Source organism: Vicia villosa, linkage group LG2, assembly GCF_029867415.1.
Source record: "Vicia villosa cultivar HV-30 ecotype Madison, WI linkage group LG2, Vvil1.0, whole genome shotgun sequence".
NCBI lineage: Eukaryota > Viridiplantae > Streptophyta > Magnoliopsida > Fabales > Fabaceae > Vicia > Vicia villosa.
The window spans coordinates 140,867,374-140,891,969 of NC_081181.1; the positions used below are offsets into that span (position 1 = coordinate 140,867,374).

The following is a 24,596-nucleotide window of genomic DNA, read 5'->3' on the forward strand; positions in this document are numbered from 1 at the left end:
AAAATAAAATAATCAATAAAGCGCGAACAATTCTAGATTTTGATTCATTTGTTTGGAATAATTTTGATTGACTATTTAAATTGAAATTTAAGTCATCTAATAAATTTAATCTTTAGAAGAGAAGAAGAATGGAACCGCCTAGGCTATTGAATTCAAATCTTAAATTTAAATAATTTAATAAATTTAAAATCTTTTTATTTATATTTAAAATAAAAAAAGATTTTCTAAATAAGGAAGAAGGTGATATGTATAAAATTAAAGAAAACCATTTTTTATAGAAAAAGTTAATTAAATGATGACCTAACATTAAAATAGTCATGTGTCTCTAGAAAAAAAAAATACAAATACACGTCTAGTTAATTTTTAAATCAGATGCCATGAATGACAAAAATAAAAAAACGTTCATATTGTAATCTATTAAAAACAATGATAAATTAGTTAATCCATAATTTGCTCAAACAATTGTTTTAAATAAATAATATATATTAAACTACTTGTATATATTTACCCTAGAGTTGTAAATATAAATTCAAAAGTCTAAAATCTTAAATTCAGAAACTCTTAATGCATATATTCAATAACAATTTTGATTTTGAGTAAACTTATTTGGTATTTAAAAAAAAAAAGAGAATGTTTGTAGTTTTTTAATTTATTTTATTTTGTTAATAATAATAATAATAATAATAATAATATTAATAATAATAATAATAATAATAATAATAATAATAATAATAATAATAATAATAATAAGAAGTTATAATTTTACAATAAAAGAGTTAGGTGATAAAAAATTTAAAACACAATCCTATTAAGATATAAATAATAGATAGTGATATTTATTGTGTGTACTTGATAATGAATAAATCATGATATAAAATGTCTGATAAACTATTTATTAAAGTGAACAACCGATATTATTTTCTTTGCAGCAATTCATATGATTCTGATGACTCATTCTCTAATCATTTTATAAATATGAAAGAATTTTCATTTTCTAAATTAACAAAATGTAGTTATGTTTATTGTGTACTTGATAATGAATAAATCATGATATAAAATGTCGCATAAACTATTTATTAAAGTGAACAACTGATAAGATTTTTTTTTCAAAAACTCATATGGTTCTGATGACTCGTTCTGTAATCATAATAATTTTATAAATTTGAAAGAATTTTCATTTTCTAAACTAGCAAAATATAGAGATTTAATCTTGTTAGGTGATATCCAAAACAAATTTTATGATAACCTCTTCAAATAACTGAAAAAGCAAGTGACATATTACATTACAAAATTTCGAGGCAGAAGAAAGATGAACCCCTTTAAATTTATGTAGAATAATTTAATGATAAAATTGACTTGTTGAAAGACGCAGATAAAAAGTATCTATTAAATCTAGAACTTTAAATATGATCGGTGTTTAAAAAAATGTTAAAATTCAAGAGTCCATAATTTTCAACCGTTTGTCAACAAAAGTCAAGAAATACATAGTGTGAAGAGAGGTAGGTTGCGAACAGGGGTGGCCCTGAGCACGGACTCGCGCGTGGGAGCCCAGGGCCCATAATTTTTGGGGCACCAATTTTTTTTTTAACCCTATATATATTAAAATATAATTTTTTATTACAAAAATACTTGCTAAATTTAAAAAAAAAAAATAGTGGTTAACAAAATTATATGGACACTACAAAGTCAAAATTAATAAAAGAATGTAACTTCTCATAAATAAAATATATAGTAGAATAAAATAAATTAATTTCTTTAAAATAAAATCAATTAATATATTCATAATTTTCGCAATTAAAGAGTTTAATTGAGACACTAGCATTAAAACAATGATATAAAAAATATTTTATATTATTAATCCAAAAATTAAAAGTGAATCACTACTTCAACTAGCTGAACAAGATAATGATCCTAAAACTAAAAGTGAAGTCGAATATTTAGCAACTCATGGAATTGAAAACTTTGAATTTTTAGTAGCTATGATTATTTGGTTTGAGTTGTTAACTGCTGTTAATAAAATTAGCAAAAATTTGCAAAAAATAAAAAGACATGCGTATTGATGTGGCTATAGAACTAATAAAAGGTTTCATCAAGTATTTGAAAAAATATAGAGAATCTGAATTTGTAAATGCTAAGGCATTGGGAGTGAAATAGAGATTGAATGTGTGTTTATTCAAAAACGTCAAATTAGTAGAAAACAACACTATGATGAAAATTAATCTCAACGCACACAACTGAATCTTGAGTCTGCTGAAGAGTCTTTTCGAAATCATTATTTCTTATTTATTATAGATCAAACAATTGGCCTACTTGATAGAAGATTTGAGCAGTATAGCATATATAAAAATATTTTGGATTCTTGTTTAATATTGAAAGACTTAGATCATTATTTGATAGGAACTTGAAAGCATGTTGTAAACATCTTGAAACTTGTTTAAAACATGATGATTTTCTTGATCTTGATGAAGAAATTTTGTTTGAAGAATTGAAAGTTATTAGAGAACTTTTAACACTTGAATCAAAATCATGCTATATGATATTGAGTTCTATAAAGACTTTTAATTGTTTTCTTAATGCATGTATAGATTATAGAGTAATATTGACTATTCCTATCAGTGTTGCATCGACTGAAAAAAGTTTTTCTAAATTAAAATTATTAAAATCTTATTTGAGATCTACTATGTCACAAGATAGATTAAATAGTTTTGCGTTGATTTCAATTGAAAATAATTTTTTGAAGAACCTTGATTATGAACAAATTATTAACGATTTTGCAACAAAAAATGAAAAAAAAAAGACCAGATCAAGAAGAAGAAGAATAAGTCCCTTTATAGTGGTTTATGTTTTGACGTAGTATAAACATTGAGTCAAAGATCCATATCTCTATTCTTTTTGCACAATGTCAAATGAAAATGTGTTTTCTTATCCAATTATTTCTTTTATTCTTATGTATTTATTATTAAAAAGTTATAGGGGCACCACTCTTTTGATTTTCCCAAGGCACCCAAATTCAAAGGTCCGGCCCTGGTTGCGAACATAACCATTTACGACAGAAGTTTGAACCAAGCCGAAGGAAGCAAAAGACCCACTGAAGATAAAATGGATGATGGATAAAGGTAGGAGGTCAAAGACAGAAAAAGAGACTTTCAATATTGAAGAACACGGAAGGAGAAGTTTTTAAATCCTAGGATCTGCTATGTTAACCTTTTTCATTTTTCTTTGACGTAGCTTTTGACTGTGCATTATCTTGTGAGATGTCCATAACAACCGCATGTAGAGCATATACGGTGGAGTCCTTCATATTCCATTTGATACCAAAAATTTCTCATCCAAACATTACCCACAACCAGTTTATTGAGATCAATTTGAACACATACTCGGGGGAATCTTTCTCTCCGAACATTCAACATATTACTATCGACCTTAATAGGTGTACCAACTGTAGTTGCTAAAGCTAACAATATACTCTCATCATAATAGAACACATTGAGACCCGGGAAACAAATCCAAACCATAATTTTACCTATGTTTGCAGTAGGGGAAGCAAATTCCGGAGTCTAACATTGTACTGTTAAATAGTGATTGAATATCATCCAAGAGCCAACCTCCTGACAGTGGATCAATGAGCCTCTAAGTCGAACTTTACCATGAAAAATCCATTACAAATATCCATATTATCTCAAATCCTCTTTTTAATTTCCATAAAAGTTATAGTCTATCCCATATTGTATGAAACCGTAAGCTTTTCCCTAAAAGTTTCACAACTTAAGCATCCTTCAATGACTCTTACATGCCTTCAAAAACATGATCATCAATATGTACCATAGGACGTAAACAATTATCATCAAAATTGAGAATTGAGAAAAAAATAATAAAAATGGAAAAACATATCCATATGTTATACGATGCTAATGTCAGACTTTATATATCAAAAACATTCTATAAATTTAAAAAAGAAAAAAAAAAAGTCTCATCTACTCATTTCCTATTTAAATTAAGTAAACCAATGGAAAAAGAATAAGTATAATAAGTCACAACCTACATAAGAAAAAAAATAAAATGTTGCTACTCATACATAATGTTCAAAATGGTCAAGAAGGTAACCAAGCAGAAGCAAAGATAACATTGTGTCCTTTCCAAGTAAGCAAAAGAAACTCATCTTCTTTCTTCAATCCCCACCCAACTGCATGTTCATCAATCATCCCCTTAACCTCCATAACCGTATCTTCACTAAAACAAACCCCTTGAAAATGCGCATTTCTCATTCTTTGCTCCCACTTGCTTTTATCCTCAACTCTCTCAACTCTTTGAACCCCTTCATATGCTATCACATTCTCAATCTTCCAACAAACATCTGATTCATACCAATGCCTTTGTTTACTCCCTCGCGGTAGAAACGTGTCCACCGTGTCGAAAGGAATCCAAAGATAGTTAAATGCAGACCTTAATCTAGTCACTAAATCAACTGATGTTAAATCCGCATCTTCATCGACCAGAATGACAATCGTCGGTTCTAAACATCGTAGAGCTTCTAGAAACATCGACCGAAGGGAAGAAGATTTCGTATTCATATTCATATTCATATTCGTATATAGAGTTTCTTCTGGAATATAATGAAGCATCATGTGACAGTTTATTACCAATGCTTCATGAGTTTTGTTATAAACTAAATCTTGGACTTGCACTCGTAGGTGTTCGATCAAAGAAGCAAATCCGTCTGCATAAGTCGAAGAAACTGCTTTGAATTCCATACTCACGTTTCTTGATTTAGCAAAATTAACCAGTTTTGAACCTAATTCGTCGTAAGAAAGGTCGAGCAAAGGTGGAATTGGAATATGAACATTATTCCTATTCCTAACCGCAACGGTGAGCTTGATTGAAGGAGGAACATCGTCGCGATTAGCAATTGCGTCGATAAGTGTAGGAATCTGCATGCAATGTGTTAAACTCAAATCAACAATGTGAATAACAGAAAAACCTTTGGTGGCTTCTAGAATGGCGGAGTTTGCTGCTGTGTAACCGAAGCGATGCCATGGTGTTAAATCGACGAAGCTGGCTAGTTCAATGACGGAGAATTTGTGTGTTTGTATGGCGAGGTTGTTATTATTGTCAAGAATGTTATAACTGTTTGTGTTTGCAGTTTCTGTAAGTTGTTCTTCTAGCATTTTGCAGCTACTGGTTTTCGATGCTCGGGTTGTTAGAGCTCGAATGAAGCTTGCGGCTAAGCGTTGATTGGAGTCACCTTCTTGGGGTGTTGTGTTGTTAAGGACCCAAAGGATTTGTTGTGCTTGTGTTGCATTGTTGGTTTCGATGGCGTTGGCGCATTGAACGAGTAAGTGTTCCATGCAATTGGTTTTGTTGGAGTTGTGATGAGAGTTATTATTGGATAAGGGAAATTCTTAACAGAGACTAGTAGTTATAGGGATTTGGTTTTTAAGTATTTGGTGAAAAGGTTGGTGAGGATTGCGGCATTGATAGATTAAAGTGAGTATAAAATAGAATATGAGAAAGAGATAGAGAGAAAAAGAAGCTACTAGCACCGACACAATACTTACAAAATATATCTAATAATTTAAAAGATAACATAACGTAACCAAATTCGCTCCTGTTAAACACTTATTATTACAAAATGATAAATTTGCTCATGTCAAACACTTATTCCAAAATGATAATATATATATATATATATATATATATATATATATATATATATATATATATATGGGTGTTCGCGGTGCGGTTTTGACGGTTTTGACCGAAAAATCATCTAAACCGCAAGAGAAAAATTCGTGCGGTTTGGTTTGGTTCGGTTGGCTTTTAAAAAAAATCCGAACCAAACCAAACCAAACTAATGCGGTTTGGTTCGGTTTTTTACAAATATTTTATTAAACCATACATATACATGTAGATGACAACATAACTTTGTGTTTAGACATTCATACACTATCAAATAACAACAAAACTCGTCATATTTTGACAACAACTTTCTATTTAATATGTAAAAATTAAATTAGACAAAAACGGAATAATAAACATGAAATAATAGAATAAAACAATATAAAAGTTATTAGAATGAAACAAAAAATAGAAGAGACGAGAGATTAGTGAAGGTGAAAAAGAAAAAACAAAAGAGTTGAGAGATTAGAGAAGAAGATGTGCGATAAAAACGAAACTAAAATAGGTAACATTTGCATAAAAATGAGAAGGCGCGATAATGCTATTAGATATTTGAGAAGATCAGGACTAAAATCATATGTGTAATGATGAGAAAATTGTTCGAAATCATAGACTAAGGTGTAATAGGTTTAAGTTTGGGTTGGATGTGAGTTAAGTAAAAGTTAGGTTGTATCATAATGCGGTTTGATTCGATTTGGTTTGGTTTACAAAATACAAACCGCAAACCAAACAGAACCGTGCGGTTTTGTTAAAAGATGACCCAAACTAATCCAAACCAAATGCGTTTTTTTGCGGTTTTGGTTTGGTTTGGTTTGGTTTGCGGTTTTCTATTGGGTTGGTTTGGTTTTGAACACCCATATATATATATATATATATATATATATATATATATATATATATATAGAGGAGGGATCAAATTACACCCGAAGAGTTACACCACGAGTTACACTCGTTCAATAACTACATCTCCAAATAATATTTTTTAAATTCAACCGTTGGATTGAAACATAATATCATATAGATCATTCCTATAAAGTTTGAGCTTAATCTATAATGATTTACTATGTCATTGAATAACATCAAAATTAATGTTATCTGAAAGCTCATTTTGACGTTAATCTTTGGATATCTTGATGATATAGTAAATCATTATAGATTAAGCTCAAACTTTATAGGTATGATCTATATGATATTATGTTTCAATCGAACGGTTGAATTTAAAAAATATTATTTCGAGATGTAGTTATTGAACGAGTGTAACTCGTGGTGTAACTCTTCGGGTGTAATTTGATCCCTCCTCATATATATATATATATATATATATATATATATATATATTTGGTAATCTTGGTATTCATCCTTGCGACCGACTAATCCAAGAGGGACCAGTCCCGCTGTTCACTAGTGAGGGCTCCAAGAGGGACCAGTTCCACCGTCCATTAGTGGAGGCCCCGTGAAATTCGAACTCAAGACCTTGAGAGGAGCTCACTCTCACGACCTAAGCCTCTGCAAGACCAACCCTTAAGAGTTTTTTTTTCCTTTTACCAAACCCTTGGGAGTTAAATCCTAAAAAAAAAGTATATTTTAGTTTAATCTAAAATCTTAAGTTAGAAGAGAAAAAAAAAAGCATGTTAGAAATAAAAAATGTTTTTTTAAAATTATTAATTAATAACTTATTTATATAAATATAAATAAATATTTTTATCTATGAAGAAAGTCTAGATCAACAACTTACACATATTTAATTCATTGAGCTCATACTACTTATTACTAATTATAATATTCAATTGAATATTTATAAGTATCTAATTATAAATTTTATCATAATTTTTAAAATATTACTTATATAAAATGTATAAATGATTAGTCTGATGAAAACATTCATTTATATTTGTATATTAATGTAAAAAGCAATTGATATATATATAATATATATATATATATATATATATATATATATATATATATATATATATATATATATATATATATATATATATATATATATATATATATATATATATATATATATGTGTGTGTGGTGAATACTCTGATACACTTGAATTTAGTTGGGTATTTGTAACTTCAATCAATCAAACATAATAATTCACGGTCACATCATTTTATTATTTTATCATATTTTAAAATAAATTGAGATTTTAGAACAATTTACAAATGTACTAGTATCCAATTTAAACTCATGGATATCAAAGAATTTATATATATCTATATATATAGAGAGAGATGAGGGATCAAATTACACCCGAATAGTTACCCCACGAGTTACACTCGCTCATAACTTCATTTCGAATAAATATTTTCTAAAATCAACCATTAGATTGAAAAATACTATCATATAGATCATGCCTATAAAGTTTTAGATTAATCTATAATGATTTACTATGTCAATGAAATACATCAAAATTAACATTATATGAAAGTTCATTTTGACGTTAATCTTTAGATATCTTGATATATGGTATAGTAAATCATTATAGATTAATCTTAAACTTTATAGGTGTGATCTATAAGATATAATGTTTCAATCCAACGGTTGAATTTGAAAAATATTTATTCGAAATAAAATTATGAGCGGGTGTAACTCGTGGTGTAACTCTTCGGGTGTAATTTGATTTACACCCGAAGAGTTACACCACGAGTTACACTCGTTCAATAACTACATCTCGAATTAATATTTTTTAAATTCAACCGTTGGATTGAAACATAATATCATATAGATCTTACCTATAAAGTTTGAGCTTAATCTATAATGATTTACTATGTCATTGAATCACATTAAAATTAACGTTATATGAAAGCTCATTTTGACGTTAATCTTTGGATATCTTGATGATATAGTAAATCATTATAGATTAAGCTCAAAATTTATAGGTATGATCTATATGATATTATGTTTCAATCCAACGGTTGAATTTAAAAAATATTAATTCGAGATGTAGTTATTGAACGAGTGTAACTCGTGGTGTAACTCTTCGGGTGTAATTTGATCCCTCCTATATATATATATATATATATATATATATATATATATATATATATATATATATATATATATATATATATATATATATATATATATATATATATATATATATATATATGTGTGAATATTTTTTAATATATTAAAAGTGGTGTCATGGATTTTATAAATAAATATAGTAGAGAGTACAGAGTAAACAACCAAAAAGAAAAATAGAATAACTAAATATAATTACATGTATGGTGTTATGTCAAAGACAATATCAGGACACCTTTAGAGGGAAGTGATACCGTGCCAAGAAAAGAGAATGGATTTTTTCATATGTGATTTTCACATGACTGTGTCTGTGTTAAGTGGGATTTCTTACTTATTTCTTTATTTACATTAGCTTTCATAGGTGGGGTGCGCCATGCGACCAATTACATGTATGTATGGTCTTATGTCAATGTCAATATCAGAACACCTTCAAAGGGGAGTGATGCCGTGCCAAGAAAAGGGAATGGATTTTTTTTTTTTTCATATATGATTTTCACATGATTGAGTTAAGTGTGATTTCATACTATTTAAAAATAAAGTGAAATGCATAGTTTGTTGAATAGATAAAAGACCACATTTTATTCATTGGTGCTAAAATCAACTTGATATGGTCCATTCTCAAAAGGGGAATAGATTCACTCACTTGTAAATCTCATAGTAGAGAGTAAAACAGGAATGAATAGGAGATAAAGCAGAGGGGGAAAAATGGACTGCAGAAAATGATTCAATTTGTGGTGAATTTAGCAGTGGAGTTTGGGGAAACTCTGAGAATGAATAAAAGGAAAATAGACATTCCAGCTTTTTGGTAAGTGTACTATAAAAATAAAAAAATTTAAAAAGACAAGTCAGTAGGGAAAACTCAGTTCCCCAAAAATACTTATTAAGTCAATTTCGGATGTAAAAGAGACCATTCTTGGCAAAGATTTTATATACCAGGTTTTTTCAGAAGTGTAAAAGAACAGTAGTAGGAAGTAGCCACAGGAGAATCTAATCTAATTTCCACTCTTGGGAGATAGCTCATTGTTTGCATGTGAGAGTGGGGTTCTTATTTTGTTTAAGAGCTGAGGTAGTTAAGTTTATTACATTTTTAGGCAATTTTTTCTTGCGGCTCCTATATACAGAAACAATCTAACAGTAGTGATTTTTCACATGGAATAGTTTCATATATATTTGCCCCCATTCAGTCACTATCACTGGTAATTTTTTTAAAATTTGTTATTTAGTTTAGAGATCTAACTAATCTAAAAAATCAATTCTCCTGTCTATTAGTACGGGAGGATCTATTTAAAGCCAAAACATTAATGTATATGGACTAGTTTCATATATAGTAGTAGCGGTGGCATCCTCTTCTTAGATATTTTGATAAAATCAAATGGATTCAGGGCTGATCGTGAATGGAGTCATTTTTTTTAAAAGTATTTCAAGTACTTTTTTAATGTCTTAGAGTTGGAATGCAAGAATACCCAGAATAATAAGCCTTCTCGAGTTTGCACAAGACGGAAGAAAACTCGAATGCAAGGAAGTGTATCTAAAATTTGTTCTAGAGGATTTACGATTTTGTGTTGTGAAATCTGACTTGCAAAATCATGTTTTTATAGGCCACATTTGATATTGTTTCACAAGATAGCGACCCTTAGTGAAACAGTTACATGGTTTTATTGTGCAACATTTCATGAAGAGTTGTTATTGTCCGAATTCAAAATTTAAATCTCAAATACTGACCAAAAATAGAAACAACGGTCGGCCGCCGACCGCCTCATTAACGTCGCGAATAGCCCGATTGCTCTGTTGCGTCGCAAATAATACATTCACACTTATTACATGAGTTATAACATAACGGTTTAATTATTAATTAAATAAATGAGCGCAAATGGCTAATAAGTTTCACTCAAACAAATTATTGAGACAAATTATCTAGAAGAATTTGAGTTGGTGCACTTCTTATCTTTTTTATATCTGTATTATTTGTGTTGAAATAGAAATAATGAACTTAGTATTACAACCCTTTTTAGTCAGAAATTTGTCATTATTATTAGAGCTAAGATAAGGTTTCTCCTTTGTAGTTTTATCAAATCATTACCTCGTAAATATTTTAGGTACTATCTAACATATTACAACGCTAGCTCCATGCAATTATAACGTTATTTAATATATTATTCCCCAATCATTTTGTTGTATCTCACTTACAAATTTTCAAAACAGCCAGATACATATTTTTCGAAATAGACAAACATAATATATGCAAAATACAACAGGAGTACTATTTGATTTCAGTCAATGTGTGGCCTTTATCAGGAGACCAGCTGAGCAGTGACAGAAATTTTGAATATTACGACAAATGAATCTCACATGACATATCAAGATGGCACACCCCTTACACTTGTCTTATTCTCTTGTCAATGATTATACACTATGCCAACAAAAATATAGTTAAAATAACTGAGTTAGCGATAAATAGTTAAAGACAAATGAATATCAAAATAATTTTCTACTATATGTTATCAAGAGTTTGAGAATCTAAATGTTGGTCTGAATGGTAAATGATTCAGATACGTTAAAGGAATGGTCAAGGAGTAGACACCTATCCTTTTGTGTGTGAAGAAAAAAATTGGTTGAGGTGGAATAACTCATTGTATGTGTTGAATAAATTCTCTAATGTAGATTAATATAACATGTCTCACTTTTAAGAAATGAATTTGACAATTCAATCAAAAAGTTTGAGTTACTAGTTCTTAATTAGTTGGTGGATTTAAAAGCTTCAAAATTCTATGTAACTTTTTTTTAAGTCAATCAGGCCAGTTCCGTTCTACATAATGAACTGATTAATTTGGTTTCCTGGTTTAAAGGACAATTCACTTGTCAAATCTTATTTTCATCGAGAATCGAACTCGGGTAGTACCCCAACGATTCGACCTTAGTGGAAACTCCTTTCCTACTAGAGCCCAAATACTTAGTTTAATTCTATGTAACTTTGGAATGACTAATCTTAATCATTATTTAGCATGAAATATAATTGCAAAGTATAAAGAAAAGACAATAAATACAGAAAAACGAAAAGAAATAAATGGAAAATAATTATATAGATAAATGTCTTAAATGTGAGGAGAGACTCATATCATTCATTTCACATTATCAAGTTTGAAATTGTTATCTTTTATGTGTGCTAATGTGTATAATATATATTTTATAATAGGTGTAGAATTAAAAACCAAAAATAAAGAGAGGAAAATGAAACTCTCTTAATAATAGAGTTTTCTGGCTATTATATATTGTTCTATTTGAACGAAGTGATGATGAGATAGATAGATTTGATTGTTGCATTGTGGTAGAGTTACATTTCGATGCGTATTAGGTCAATATGCAAGATTAGTACTACAGCGTTTAAGTTAGTGAGAAAAATGAATAGTGAACTTTTGAATGAGAGTGAATCGTACCTAAAATGGTGCGTTAACTTTACTTTTATTGGGGAGTTTATTGGTAGCTGAAATATGAAAGTGAGTGTCGAATGTGCAATGTGGGTTCTCAAATAGAATAGTGTCTTACAATACTTTTCCTCTTTTTTATCGGCTTCTTCATTAATTTAATATTGGACTTTGCGTTCTATTGGGCCTAGGTGACCGACTCAGAACAGTTACCCCAAGCCTTTGTCTTCTATTATGAAGGGTAAGGTCTTTGCAGTAGCTAAGTTCAAAAATATAACATATTGAAAGATATTGAGATCAACCATGTGACAATAGCACTACTGAGACTGTTTTATATACAGAGAGGTTTACAGTTTATTAAATGTTATAGTCGATGTGGGGGGTTGAAGGACGCTTAGGCTATTTGAAAATAATCAAAAATAACTTTAGGGAGCCCTTTGGTGAAGATATCGGCAATCTGGTGTCAGAAAGGAACATGAAAAATATGGGCTTGCCCACGAGCGACATTCTCCCGAACAAAGTGAATGCCCATCTCAATGTGTTTTATGCGTTGATGTTAGATAGCATTGTCAGATAGGTAGATATCACTAACATTGTCACAGTACACAAGAATAGCCTGGGAAAAAGGAAAATGAAGCTCTAAGAGAAGGTTGCGGAGCCAACATATTTCTGAAACCGCATTAGCAACACCTTGGTTCTCACCCTCTGCACTGGAACGGGGAAGTATGGGTTGTCACTTGGAAGACCATGAAATTAAGTTGTCACCAAGAAAAACACAATAATCTAAAGTAGGTCGATGAGTGTCAGGACATCCACCCCAATTAGATTCGGTGAAGGAAACAAGATTCTCGATGGAAAAATAATAGAGACACAAACCATATTGTAAGGTGCCCTGAACGTAACACATGATGGGTTTCAGTGTAAGCACGTGCTCAGTGCAGGGAGCATGCATGTGAAGATACACCTATTGAACACCATAAGATATGTCAGGATAGGTAAATGTGAGATATTACAAAGCATCGGAAAGACTCTTATATAATGTAGGATCGTCATATGGAGAGTCGGCAGAAGTACTAAGCTTTTGTTTTGTGTCAACTAGAGTAACAGATGGTTTGTAGGAGGTCATTCCTGCTCGAGCAATAATGTTGTTGGTGTAAGTACTCTGACTAAGAAAAAACCCTTCTACGTGTTTGATGTGACACCCCATTTTCGATTAATTTATTTTAATTAATTTATCTGTGATTATGAAATGAATTGTTATGAATTTATAGGATTTAACTAATTGTTGTGTAGTAGAAGAGGTATGTATGCTTGAGGTGGGGGTGTAGAGAGATAGTTAGAGTTGATTAGAATTATTTAGAATTTATTTAGAATTTTAAATAATTAAAAAAAATGGTAATTTCAGTAGATTTATTTAATTGAAATAATAATATTGAAAGAATATTGAATTACTAGATTTAGTAATAAAATAATAAGAAAGTGAATGTTTAAAGATTTTAAGGGCAAGATGGTAATTACAAGTTTAAGTTGAGGGTAGTATAGGAAAATCCTAATGGGAGATATAGGTTTACTAGAAAAGGAGATAATGGGGAAAAGAGTCTCATTCTATCAATACGTGAAACAGAGAAAATAGAGAAAACAAGGCCCGGTAGGGTGGGTCCATTGAGATGTAGGGTAAGGGCAATGAGGTACACCCAAGGAGGTGGGTTTCATCCCCAAGGAGACTAGGGTAGATACTGGTGCCATGGCTGAGACAGCTGAGAGGGAGTCATTGCTGAGGGACCATTAGAGCGTGAACCACAACAGTGTCTATGCCCTCCATTGCGGTTCTGATTGCTGAGATTGTGGCTAGATCCAGAGCGGTTGTTGTGATGACGAATGGAGCTTGTTGAGAGGAGACATTGGAGTTACATTAAGCAGCAATATACAAGGCAGTGTGAGAACTAGTGTTGTGCATTTTTTCGGACCGGATTCCTCTAAGGTGAGCATGGAGCGAGCCTGAAAGAATGATGGCAGTGGATTCCTTTGGCATATTAGGGTAGTAACTCCACGATACAACTCAAAAAGGCCAAACACCAGTTGAAGAACTAAGTTGTGATTCCTAACAGGTGCTTCAACGTTCTTCAACTGATCAAAAAGTTGTTTGAGACGTTGGAAATAGGTAGAGACATTAGGAAAATTCTCCATGCGAGTAGATGAGAAGTCTGGCTTAAGAGCAACGTCACGTGAGTTTTGTTTGTCCTAAAAAATATCAGCTAAACACAACCAGGAAGCTATGGAGGTGGATCCCTTTTCCATAATAACGGTAAGGATATCAAGGGAGATGGTGGAATAAATCCATTGGAGCATTGTGGAATTAAGGGTTGTCCACATTTCAAAATAAGCATCAGTGGAAACATCTTTTTCTTTTTCTGGTTGCAGCATACTGTGATGGGCCACTTAGTGAGCACGAGCATGAACTTCAAATAGTTTATCCCACATGGTATATTGATCTTTCTCCATCTCTAAAACAAATGGAGTGTTGGTTTTTATGTTAGTGACAGTAAAGGCTGGGTGAAACTCTTGTCTAGTTGGTGGGACTGTCGACCCTGGTAGAAACATGCTCAACCTCATCACTGAAGAGGAAGACATGGTGTTGGAGGCGCGACAGAAGAAAAGGCGACACAAGAGGAGGGGGCTACGACGCCGACGGTATAGGAGGAGGAGCTACGGAGGCGGTGGCGGTGTAAGAGGAGGAATTATAACGACATCAACGGTGCAGGAAGAGCTAAGGCGGCAGAGACAGTGCTGGAGGAGGAGCTATTACGGAGGAGACAACTTTTGAAGAGAAGCGGTGGCGGTAGCAGCGTTAGGGTAGAGGCTATTGCGGCGACAACGACTTTTATTAGGTTTGAATCTTTACCCCAACTGATACCATGTTAGATATTAAGAGATATTAAGATCACTGTGTGACAATAGCACTATGGAGACTATTTTATATATAGAGATAGATATATACTTCATTACATGTTATAGTCGATGTGGGACTTATATAGAAATATAAATACATATTCTATTAATAAATAAATACATATTCTATCATTAAAGGTCATAATGGGAGAGGTCTGATGAGACGTAAATGTTTCTTGGGAACAAGCAACTCTAGGATAATGTATATGTGTGGCATTTTTAAGAAGCTGAAAATGACTGACATGATCCATCTATCTTAATTAGCCGTCCACATGATTAAACATGGGATTTTAGAACGTTAATCTTATAGTCATAGGGGAATCTCGATCGTTGATAGTGGGGAATCGATCATGTGGCCTCGGATCATTTAAGGGGACGTACTACATTTCCAAAGGGACTTTACTATTTTCATTGTATATTGACTTCCGTGAGAAGCTCTTTTTCCTTTCATGGTTTGGGTAAGTTTGAATATATTAGATGATCTCTCCCGTAGTGATGCCCTTGCTCAGGCTATGACTAGTGTGGATTCGAGGGAGGATTGGGTGTCCTTTCTCTTGATGAAGATCAAAGGGTAGATGGTCAATATGGTATGTGTGTTATCCCGTTTCATGAATTTCAGTTTTCTTGTGTTGGTTATCATCTCCCTTTTAATGAGTTCGAAATCAGTGTCATGAATCATCTTCTTATTGCTTTGTTATAGTTCTATCATGTGAGTTGGGTGTTTGTCAAGGTCTTCAAATACTAGTGCAAATATAAAGGAATAGACAAACGGTGACCTTATTTTTTTTACCTCTTCAGAGTGCAAAGTGGTTTTAAATCTATCCATAGTTCTAGCATTATCTCTCTACGAAATAGCACCAAATACCTTGATCCTTATTTTGATAGTGTGAAAACTTTAAGGACCATTTTTTCCTGGTAGTTCCCATCAATCAGGAATATCATGCTAAGATTTGTAACTTGGATCCAAATATTCCTTTTTCATGTACGAATATTTTTCGCAAATATTGGACTTAAAGTCATTTCCTTATCGGGGCCAGAACGCATTGTTACAAGAAAGAAGATTTATCTGAATAAGAGTTATACCTGAAAGGCATGTAGGTGTCTTATTGCGAACAACTTGGTTATGTAGGTGGGGGTAGTTCCCTTTAAACCTGCTTCTAAGACTTAGTTAAAGGGGTGCATTAAATTCGCAAGATTGTGGACGCCAAATCTAAAGAAGAAAGGAAGAAGATCTTTTGAACCAGAGTCAACACTTAATGAAATATGTTAGGAATGTTGTTGCTTCAGTCGAGATCCTGGGAACACATTCGGTCGGCGGTGTGTCTACTTCAAGTACACGCACTGGTACCCCTTTTTTTAAATCGTTGGGAAAGTTACCCATATGGTATTTTTGGGCGTCAAAGGTGTGGGTCTTAAAACTTTGTTCCCGGGGAGACAAGTGTTGGGCACAAAACAATTGGTCCCATAAGATTTACTAGTATAAAAGCAATAATAGCAATCCTATAACAATGCAGAAAGCAATAAACTAACACTAGATATTGGTAACCCAAATTGAAGAAACCACATCTACGTCTGGAGGGCACTCTACCTAAGAAAGGTAATTCAGTACTTTGAATTAGTACAATTAGTCTTATAAGAATATCAACTCCATGATGTTGAATTCCTCTTCCTAATCCTAATGATTTTCTATTTAGGACTCCCCCTAAATATGAGAACCCCTGTCACCTTCTCTCAATCACTAACCCCTAGTAATCAACTTAATCATAAACATGATTATTGTTGAATTTACAACTCAACTAAGACAACCCACTTACTATGCCAAGTTACTGAAACATTGAGTGGTGTACAACAAAGATTCAACACTAGTCCTTATGATTGCATTAGCGTAGAATACAAAAAATAAAAGACACACAAACCCTAGGACAAAGAACTTAGTCATTGTGCACAAAACTTCCTCTAAACATGATAATAGAGTCTCCTTATATAGAAATGTCTTCTCGGCTTTTTCTCCTTGGATTTCTGAATTAATTTCATCCAGAATAATAACTCAATTTGTTGTATTTGATTTACTCCATAAAACTCTCCAACAAAAATATATGGTTTGTTATATTTCAAATTCAAATTCAAATTTAAATCTCCATTTAAATCTGATTTGGTATTCATAACTGTCAAACAAATCACACAATATGCCTATATAAAGAAGCCCTTGGAAGAATGGAATATGAACTTTTGAAGGATTTTAACAAGTTATTGAATGTGAAATTTTCATCTTAAGAAACTTGCGAGAAAGAGAAAACATTGCACACAAAGAGCATTTGTTCATACTTGTGTGAATTTCATTATATTCATTTTGTGTAATCTGCTTACTTAGAAGCAATCTAGTAGCACATTGTATCTCAAATTTTGAGTTATATTTGTTTCTTGAGAGGTTAGGATATAGTCAGGATTCTGAAGAAGACATTGACAATAGGTCTCTATGATTGTTCCTTGGAATATGATGGAATCAAAATAAAGTCAATATTGACAATATCTTTGTATATAGTATAGTGCTAAAGATGATAAATTATAACGAGGATCATGAGTTAAAATCTATAAAATATTATAGACAAAGTAGGAATTGGCCAAAATGAATATATTCAATTGAAGAAGAAAAATATGAATGGTAATATTGTGAGCTACAAAGCTTGAGTTATTACTTAATAATTTTCACAAAGACCTAATATTTATTTTGATGAAACATATCCACGTGCAGTGGATGCAATTCAACGTTTGATATTTAATTAGCCTTGTAGCACATGAAATGGTTAATTTGAACATGATAGATGTTATAACAACTTATTTGTATGACTCACTTGATAGTGACATTTACATGAAACTCCCTAAAGAGTTTAAAATATTAGAGATACATAATTTTGGAAAATATACTCCATCGAATTGAACAATTCTCTCTATGGGTTAAAAAAATATGGATACAAGTGGTATAATTGTCTTAGTGAATATTTGCTAAGAGAGAGATATAAAAATAACTCCATATGTCCTTGTATTTTTTTTTTTTTTGAAAATATCTAGTAAATAATTTTCTATAATAGTTGTCTATGTGGATGACATAAAAATATTGGAACTCTTGAAGATATTCTAAAAGGTATAAATCTCTTAAAGAAACAATTTTGAGATAAAGAACATAGAAAAGACAAAGTTATGTCTAGGTTTACTTTGAGCATTTGGACAGTAGAATATTTCTACATTAAGAATGTTATATAGAAAAGGTGTTAAAACGTTCTTATACGGACAAATCTTGTATGATGTGTATGATGTGTATGATGTTAGATTATTGGATGTGTAGAAGATTCTAATAGAGCTGGAGAAGATGATGAAAAACTAATTGATCCTGAAGTACCATATTTTAGTGTAATTCAAACACTGGTTTATCTTTTTATTATACACACCACGATATATCAATTTCTATTACTCTATTAGCAAGATATAATTCTTCACCTACACGGTGATATTGAAACAAAGTCAAACATATACTTCGGGGTAGATGGACATGTGTTTGTTTAATTCTAAAGTATCCTAATTATAATTAATAGGTTATGTAGAAACAGGTTACTTGTAAGATCCTCGGAATGGTATATCACACATATTGTTTGTTTACTTATAGTGGTACAACTATTTTGTGGAGACCTGTGAAACAAATCATAGCAGCAACTTCATGTAATCATGAATAAATGTTAGCACTGCAGTAGGCAAGTCGAGAATTCATTTGGTTGAGATCACTAATTCAACACACAAAAAATACTTGTGATTTGACTTCTGGAAAAATAAATACAACAATCATATATGAAGATAATATGCATGCATCGCTCAATTGAAAGATGGTTATATTAAAAGAGACCGAACAAAAATTATTTCTTCAAAGTTCATTTTCACTAATGATCTTCAGAAAAGTGGTCATATAAGCATCCAACGACTTCGTTCATGTGATAACATTCTATACCTTTTCTCAAAGTCACCTCCAAATAGAACTTTTAGCCAACTAGTACGGAAGATTGGTCGTCATCATCTGAGAAATGATTGTTCAATTATGGAAAAGAAATGAATTTATCGTAAAAGGATATTGTATTTTGTTTCCTTCACTAGACTTTTTTCCACTGGATTTTTTCTAGTAAGGTTTTAACGAGACATTTCTTAAACGAACATCCAAAATAATTTCCTTCCTTATTTATAATAATTTCTATTGATTAGTATCGAAGAATTTTCTTCATCAAGAATGTTGTACTCTTTTTCTTTCAATATGATTTTTTTCACTAGGTTTTTACTAGTAAAGTCTTAATGAGACATATTCTATATGAACATCCAAGTGAGAGTGTTATAAATGGCATCATTGTGGATGTCCATAAATGAGTGGATTTCATATTGATTTTTCATTCATTACATATATTCTATAAATATGACGCATACCTACCAAAAAAAATATGACGCATATTATATTTGAAGGTGACACTAATAATGAGAATAATATAATACACAATCTTCTTTTCTTTTCTCTCTTATATTGTTTTATATATTTTCATAACAACTAATATATATTTTAAAATTTAAAATTTTTATTTGTAGAATTTGCTCAAAATACGTTATATGTAGATTTTGGTTTATATGCATTTTTTTCTGATTTTTTGAAAGATCGGTGCCTCATTTTATGCATTTTTGTTAAATTTTTTTAAATATCCAGTAAAAAAAAATTTTAATCATTTCTAATGGTTTATTTTTTTCCTACGAAATTTGCTATGAAAATACGTTCCTGCAATTTTTCTACTATTTCTGAAATATATGCATTTTTTTTTAATTTTTAAAATTACGATTCTTTGTTTAATGCATTTTTAACAAATTTTTTAAATATCCAATAATTTATATATTTTTACCGTATTGTTAAAAAAAAAATCTAATACAAAATTATTTTTAATAATATTTTAAGTCTTTGATTTTTACATGTAGAATTTGCTTTGAAATCAATTATGTGGGTCAGTTCTAGCATCAAGAGGATTGAACATTAGTCTTTTTTAACAAGTTCAACGTCAATCACTATTGGATCAACTAACGATGGTTATGAATTTATGTGTTTCTATAAAATTCAATAAAACAAATTTTTACTACTACAATTTTTGAAAAAGCCAATAAATTTCTAGAAATATCGGTAAAAATACGTATTAGATTTTTTTGTTTGGCCTATCAAATATTATTTTACATGTGTTTAACAAGAAAAAGAAAAAATATTTTTGGTATTAAGTTAATATATGGAGGTGGCGTGTCTAAATTCATGGTGCTAGGTAAAATTTTCATTTTTATAAGAAGGGTAAAGTCCATTTTATTAGAAAAAAGTAAGGCCCAATCTAACAACAAAAAAATGGATTCATAAATTCAACTTAAAACCGAAGTTTCTCTCAATTGAAGTAATTTAATTGGGAAAAGTTCTTAGAAATTAACATAAGTGTTTTTCCAACCAATCAATCATAATTTTTTTAATTAAAAATTTTAAAAAAAAATTCTTCTTTATCACCCCCATTTCATAATTTCAATTAAAAAAAATCAAATAATGCAACTTTCATCACTTTTCTGATATGATTTTTATTTTATTGATCTTGAGCTTTTTTTTTAAATAAAATACTTTTTAATATGCTTTCTTATCATTTGAATAATATAATTCCTTTATATAATTTTTTATAATAATATAATTATTAAATGTTATTTTTGTAATTATATTTTCTAAAAATGGTGTATTATGTTCCCTTACTCGTACCAGTTATAGGTAGTGGCGGAGCTAGAAATTTTAGGCAGTTTGGGCAAAAAATTTATACCATTGGTTATTCATCTGTTTTAATTTTTACACCTTATGTTTACTAATTTTGCCCCTAATTTTGTCCCTTGTTTTGTCTAAAAATCGACTATTAAGTTCGAGGGAGTACAAAGAAAATAGGGGTTGAGCCCGAGCCCGGGCTCGCTAGGCCTTGGAACCGCCCCTGGTTATAGGTACGTACCCGAACCCCGGTGCAACTTTGGATATCCGCTAAATAGCAGCTGTAAATGAAAAGTAACATTCACCCATGAGATTGTTTGTTATTGAGTTGCACTCAAATCTGAAAATTTAAAATGGATATGTTATTCAGACACATAGATACCGTATTATTGAGTTGCTTTCACTCACAAAATATAGTGAAGATATATGAATGTGTATAGTATTATTTAAGTCTAATAGTATAGGAATTCCTCTAAATATAAAGATTTATCCAGACGCTAAGCTTAACCTTCCCAGAGTAACTCCTCTGTCAACATAATTTTAAACAAATTTTTCTGCACCATACTACCAGATTTCTCTCCCTTATTTCTCCTAACCTCAATTCCCTCGAGTAGCCTATACGTCTAATTGCACCTACGCATCTAGCTAACATCTCCCTTGTTAAAAAGTAATGATCCTGGGATTGAACACTTTTGATTGGGTTACTAGTATTAAAGATTTAATTTTACGATCTTATTATAATTTGTGCCATCTTAGCTTACCTTCTTGGCGGAGCCAGAAAAATTATGAAGCCTGGACAAGTTTTCACTGGCTAGAGCTATGAAGGATGTATGAAATATTGCTGCATTAACACCACTAGAGAAAGGAATAGGCGGCATAACAATAAGTGGAAAAAAGAATAAAATAAACAACAATAATAGCAGCACCAGTGATAGTGGAGAAATTATAAATGCAGATAATTTTAGAGGTTCCAGCATCCAAGAGTTACTTGCTAAGGGCAGTGAATTACTCAAACGCACCCGTAACGGTATTATTATGATCAATTACAAATGATGCTATTAAAACTAAGTCAATATCGGGTTTCAACCCACATCAGTAAATCATTAGAGCCTTATCAGGTCTCTTCTTAGTTTTTAAAACTAACCAGGCCCCGGAACCCATAAATTTGGTTGTTGAATGAACTTATTATTGTACAAAATACTAAGCAATATAGTACTAAATGTGCTTGCTTTAGGTGTGTGTATAGGTGACTCGGACAAGGATTTGAAAATTATTGAATCAAAGCTTTGTAGTATAGTACTAAATGCTAAAATTATATGACACCCTTATTACAAAAAATATTTTATGACTCAAAAACAATCCAGCCCGTACTTTTTATCCCATAAAATTAAATTCCCATGGATGACCCTCTTTTTAATTTGTTTTTCTTCATTGGTTGCTGAGTGTATGCAAATTATATGAATCAGTTTGAAATGTTTCATCATTCTGCATTGATACTTGCAGATAAGCCATCAATTGAATAGCTCCACCAAAAAAATTTTCAAGACAAATAAACAAAAAACGTATTTCAGTCATTCCATCGAACACTTGGCATGCACGTACAAAACGGTAAATACGTTAAGAAATTTAGCACCGATTAGCAAACCAGAATTGAATAACAATCACACAACATCAATCAAAGAAGAGAGACGAAGAAGATTGTAACCGAAATCAAACAGAGTTCTCACCGGAACTTAGAAATCGAGTCATTCTCTGAATCGAGAGGTTGGTATACGATCTGCTCCATCAAAAAGTTGTCCTTTGAATAAATCGTTTTTCCGTAGAATCGAGTTCAAAAAGTTGCTTCATTGCGGACGGAGCCTGGGCAGCTGCCCTACCTGGCCGGGCGCTGGCTCCACCGCTCTTCTTCCATTCTTGTCTGCATTCTAGCTTACCTTCTTCCATTCTTCTCAGTATTTAGGTCTTTACTTTAATTCCCAGCCAAAAAGAAACACAGCTTGTATTAAATCTTTAATTAGATGGAAATGTTTTATCTGTGAACTGAATCAACATCGTGTAAGTTGTTGATTTTCATGCAAACAACTTTTCTGTTAATGTCTTTACATGGGACAAAATGATATTCATTGGAAATTTGTTTATTTATCATTTCGGTCGATACACATTTCTCTTTGATTTTACATGTCTTGAGTAACAATTAGATACTTCCCTTGAATTTATGTTGAACCTTTTAATGTCGTGCTAGGTTGTGAATGGTGAAGAATAGAGGTGTATATGAGTTGATCAACCCGCAAAACCCGGTCAAACCCACCCAAAAAAATTCACAAAAGTGAGTTGCGTCGGATAATTAGGTGGATAAGAGTTTCAAAATTGAAAAACCATTAAAAAAATTCGATTTCAAGTAAAATCAAACTCAAACCCAAAAGACCCATTGATCCACTAATTAAATATTTATTACTATAATTTTAATAATTTTGATTGATATTAATTTAGAAGTTGTAATTTTTTTTGGTAGAATAGATGTTGTAATTTTAGTCTCTAAATATTTACTAATTTTTTTTGACACATAAACATTTACTATTTTAGTGAACCATGACATTAACTAATTTTGAATGTTTCATTATTTTAATCCTAATACAACTTTATGTCATGCAAATTTAATTTGTTGTTAGTATTTTATGATAATTTTTATTAGTTGATATTATCATTATATAATAATAAAATATTGGAAAAATAGATTATCTAATTTTTTTAAGAAGATACAAATTTTGAGTAACTTTTATGAAAAAAATATAATGACTTATCATTTAGTCCTTTAATGTTAATAAGCAAAAAATTTATTTGGACAACCCACTACCCAAATCGAAAATTAGTGAATTTGTCCAAACCGACCCATTGATGTAACAGGTGGTTAATTTACATGACCCAAACCGGAGTGTCCAATATAGGTTAAGTCTTGGGTTTGGCCAAACCCATCCTAAACCGGCCCATGTACACCCCTAGTGATGAAGACAAAGATGATGATTCTGATGAAGACGTCATTGGAGATGATACTTCAGCAAACATGGATATGGACATTCAAAAATCCAAATTTGATGAATTCCATCATTGGTGTGATTGTTAGTTATTTCAAGCCTTATTGATTTTACGGCTTAGAGAAGATCTAATTGAAGCTCAAGGTTCGAATCTATGCAAGTTATTATTGATTTTTCAAATATAGTTTTTTTTGTTGATTTTTGTTATTGTTATAATTGGTTGATGCAGTGAAGCTTTTGAATCTAGGTTCCTTTTCTTATCTTCAGTTTGCTAAATTTGTTCAATTTAATCACTTTGGACAAAATTAAATCAAACTAAACATACAACAATTGTTCATAATTTCAGATTTATAAAAGTTTAATTTTGCGTCTCCCTGTTGGTATTGTGTATACATATATTCTTAGTGAAATGGGTTATTTAGCACACACTTTAACTATTGTAAGGGAAGATCTTAATCTACCTCTTGATGAGGGTGATTAGTGTTATTGTTGTTTTGTCTCATTATTGTTATTTTTATATCATCCTTTATATTTGTTGAAAGAACATCGTTCTAAAATGATAAAGGTAAGCATGTTTGTTTGTATATTTTTGTTGTACTTTGTTGTGTACGGGTGATGTAGTTAATGGTTTGTTTTTTTTTGTTTGTTTTTGAAGAGGGTTACTATCGTATTAAGTTAGATTGATT

General features: G+C 31.1%; 1 protein-coding gene across 1 annotated transcript; it reads right to left on the minus strand.

Annotated features, from left to right (window-relative positions):
* Nucleotides 1-4,091: 4,091 nt before the first annotated feature.
* Nucleotides 4,092-21,756, minus strand: LOC131650176 (scarecrow-like protein 32). Its single transcript, XM_058919900.1, has 4 exons — nucleotides 21,640-21,756; nucleotides 14,047-14,376; nucleotides 13,012-13,099; nucleotides 4,092-5,398 (listed from the first exon to the last, which is right to left on the minus strand). Exons 1-4 carry the CDS (start codon nucleotides 21,754-21,756, stop codon nucleotides 4,092-4,094), a joined length of 1,842 nt encoding a protein of 613 aa, XP_058775883.1.
* Between the last annotated feature and the right edge of the window lie 2,840 nt (nucleotides 21,757-24,596).

What these genes read in the sequence shown, in the direction of transcription:
- LOC131650176 (XM_058919900.1), bottom strand. Translation starts at nt 21,756, where the DNA reads ATGCCGCCTATTCCTTTCTCTAGTGGTGTTAATGCAGCAATATTTCAT. An exon ending in TTTCTGGCTCCGCCAAGAAG is followed by an intron (nt 14,377 to 21,639) that starts GTAAGCTAAGAT and finishes GATATTTTTTAG; the next exon opens with GACAAACAAAACTCACGTGA. An exon ending in TCAGGGCACCTTACAATATG is followed by an intron (nt 5,399 to 13,011) that starts GTTTGTGTCTCT and finishes GTCTCTGTTAAG; the next exon opens with AATTTCCCTTATCCAATAAT.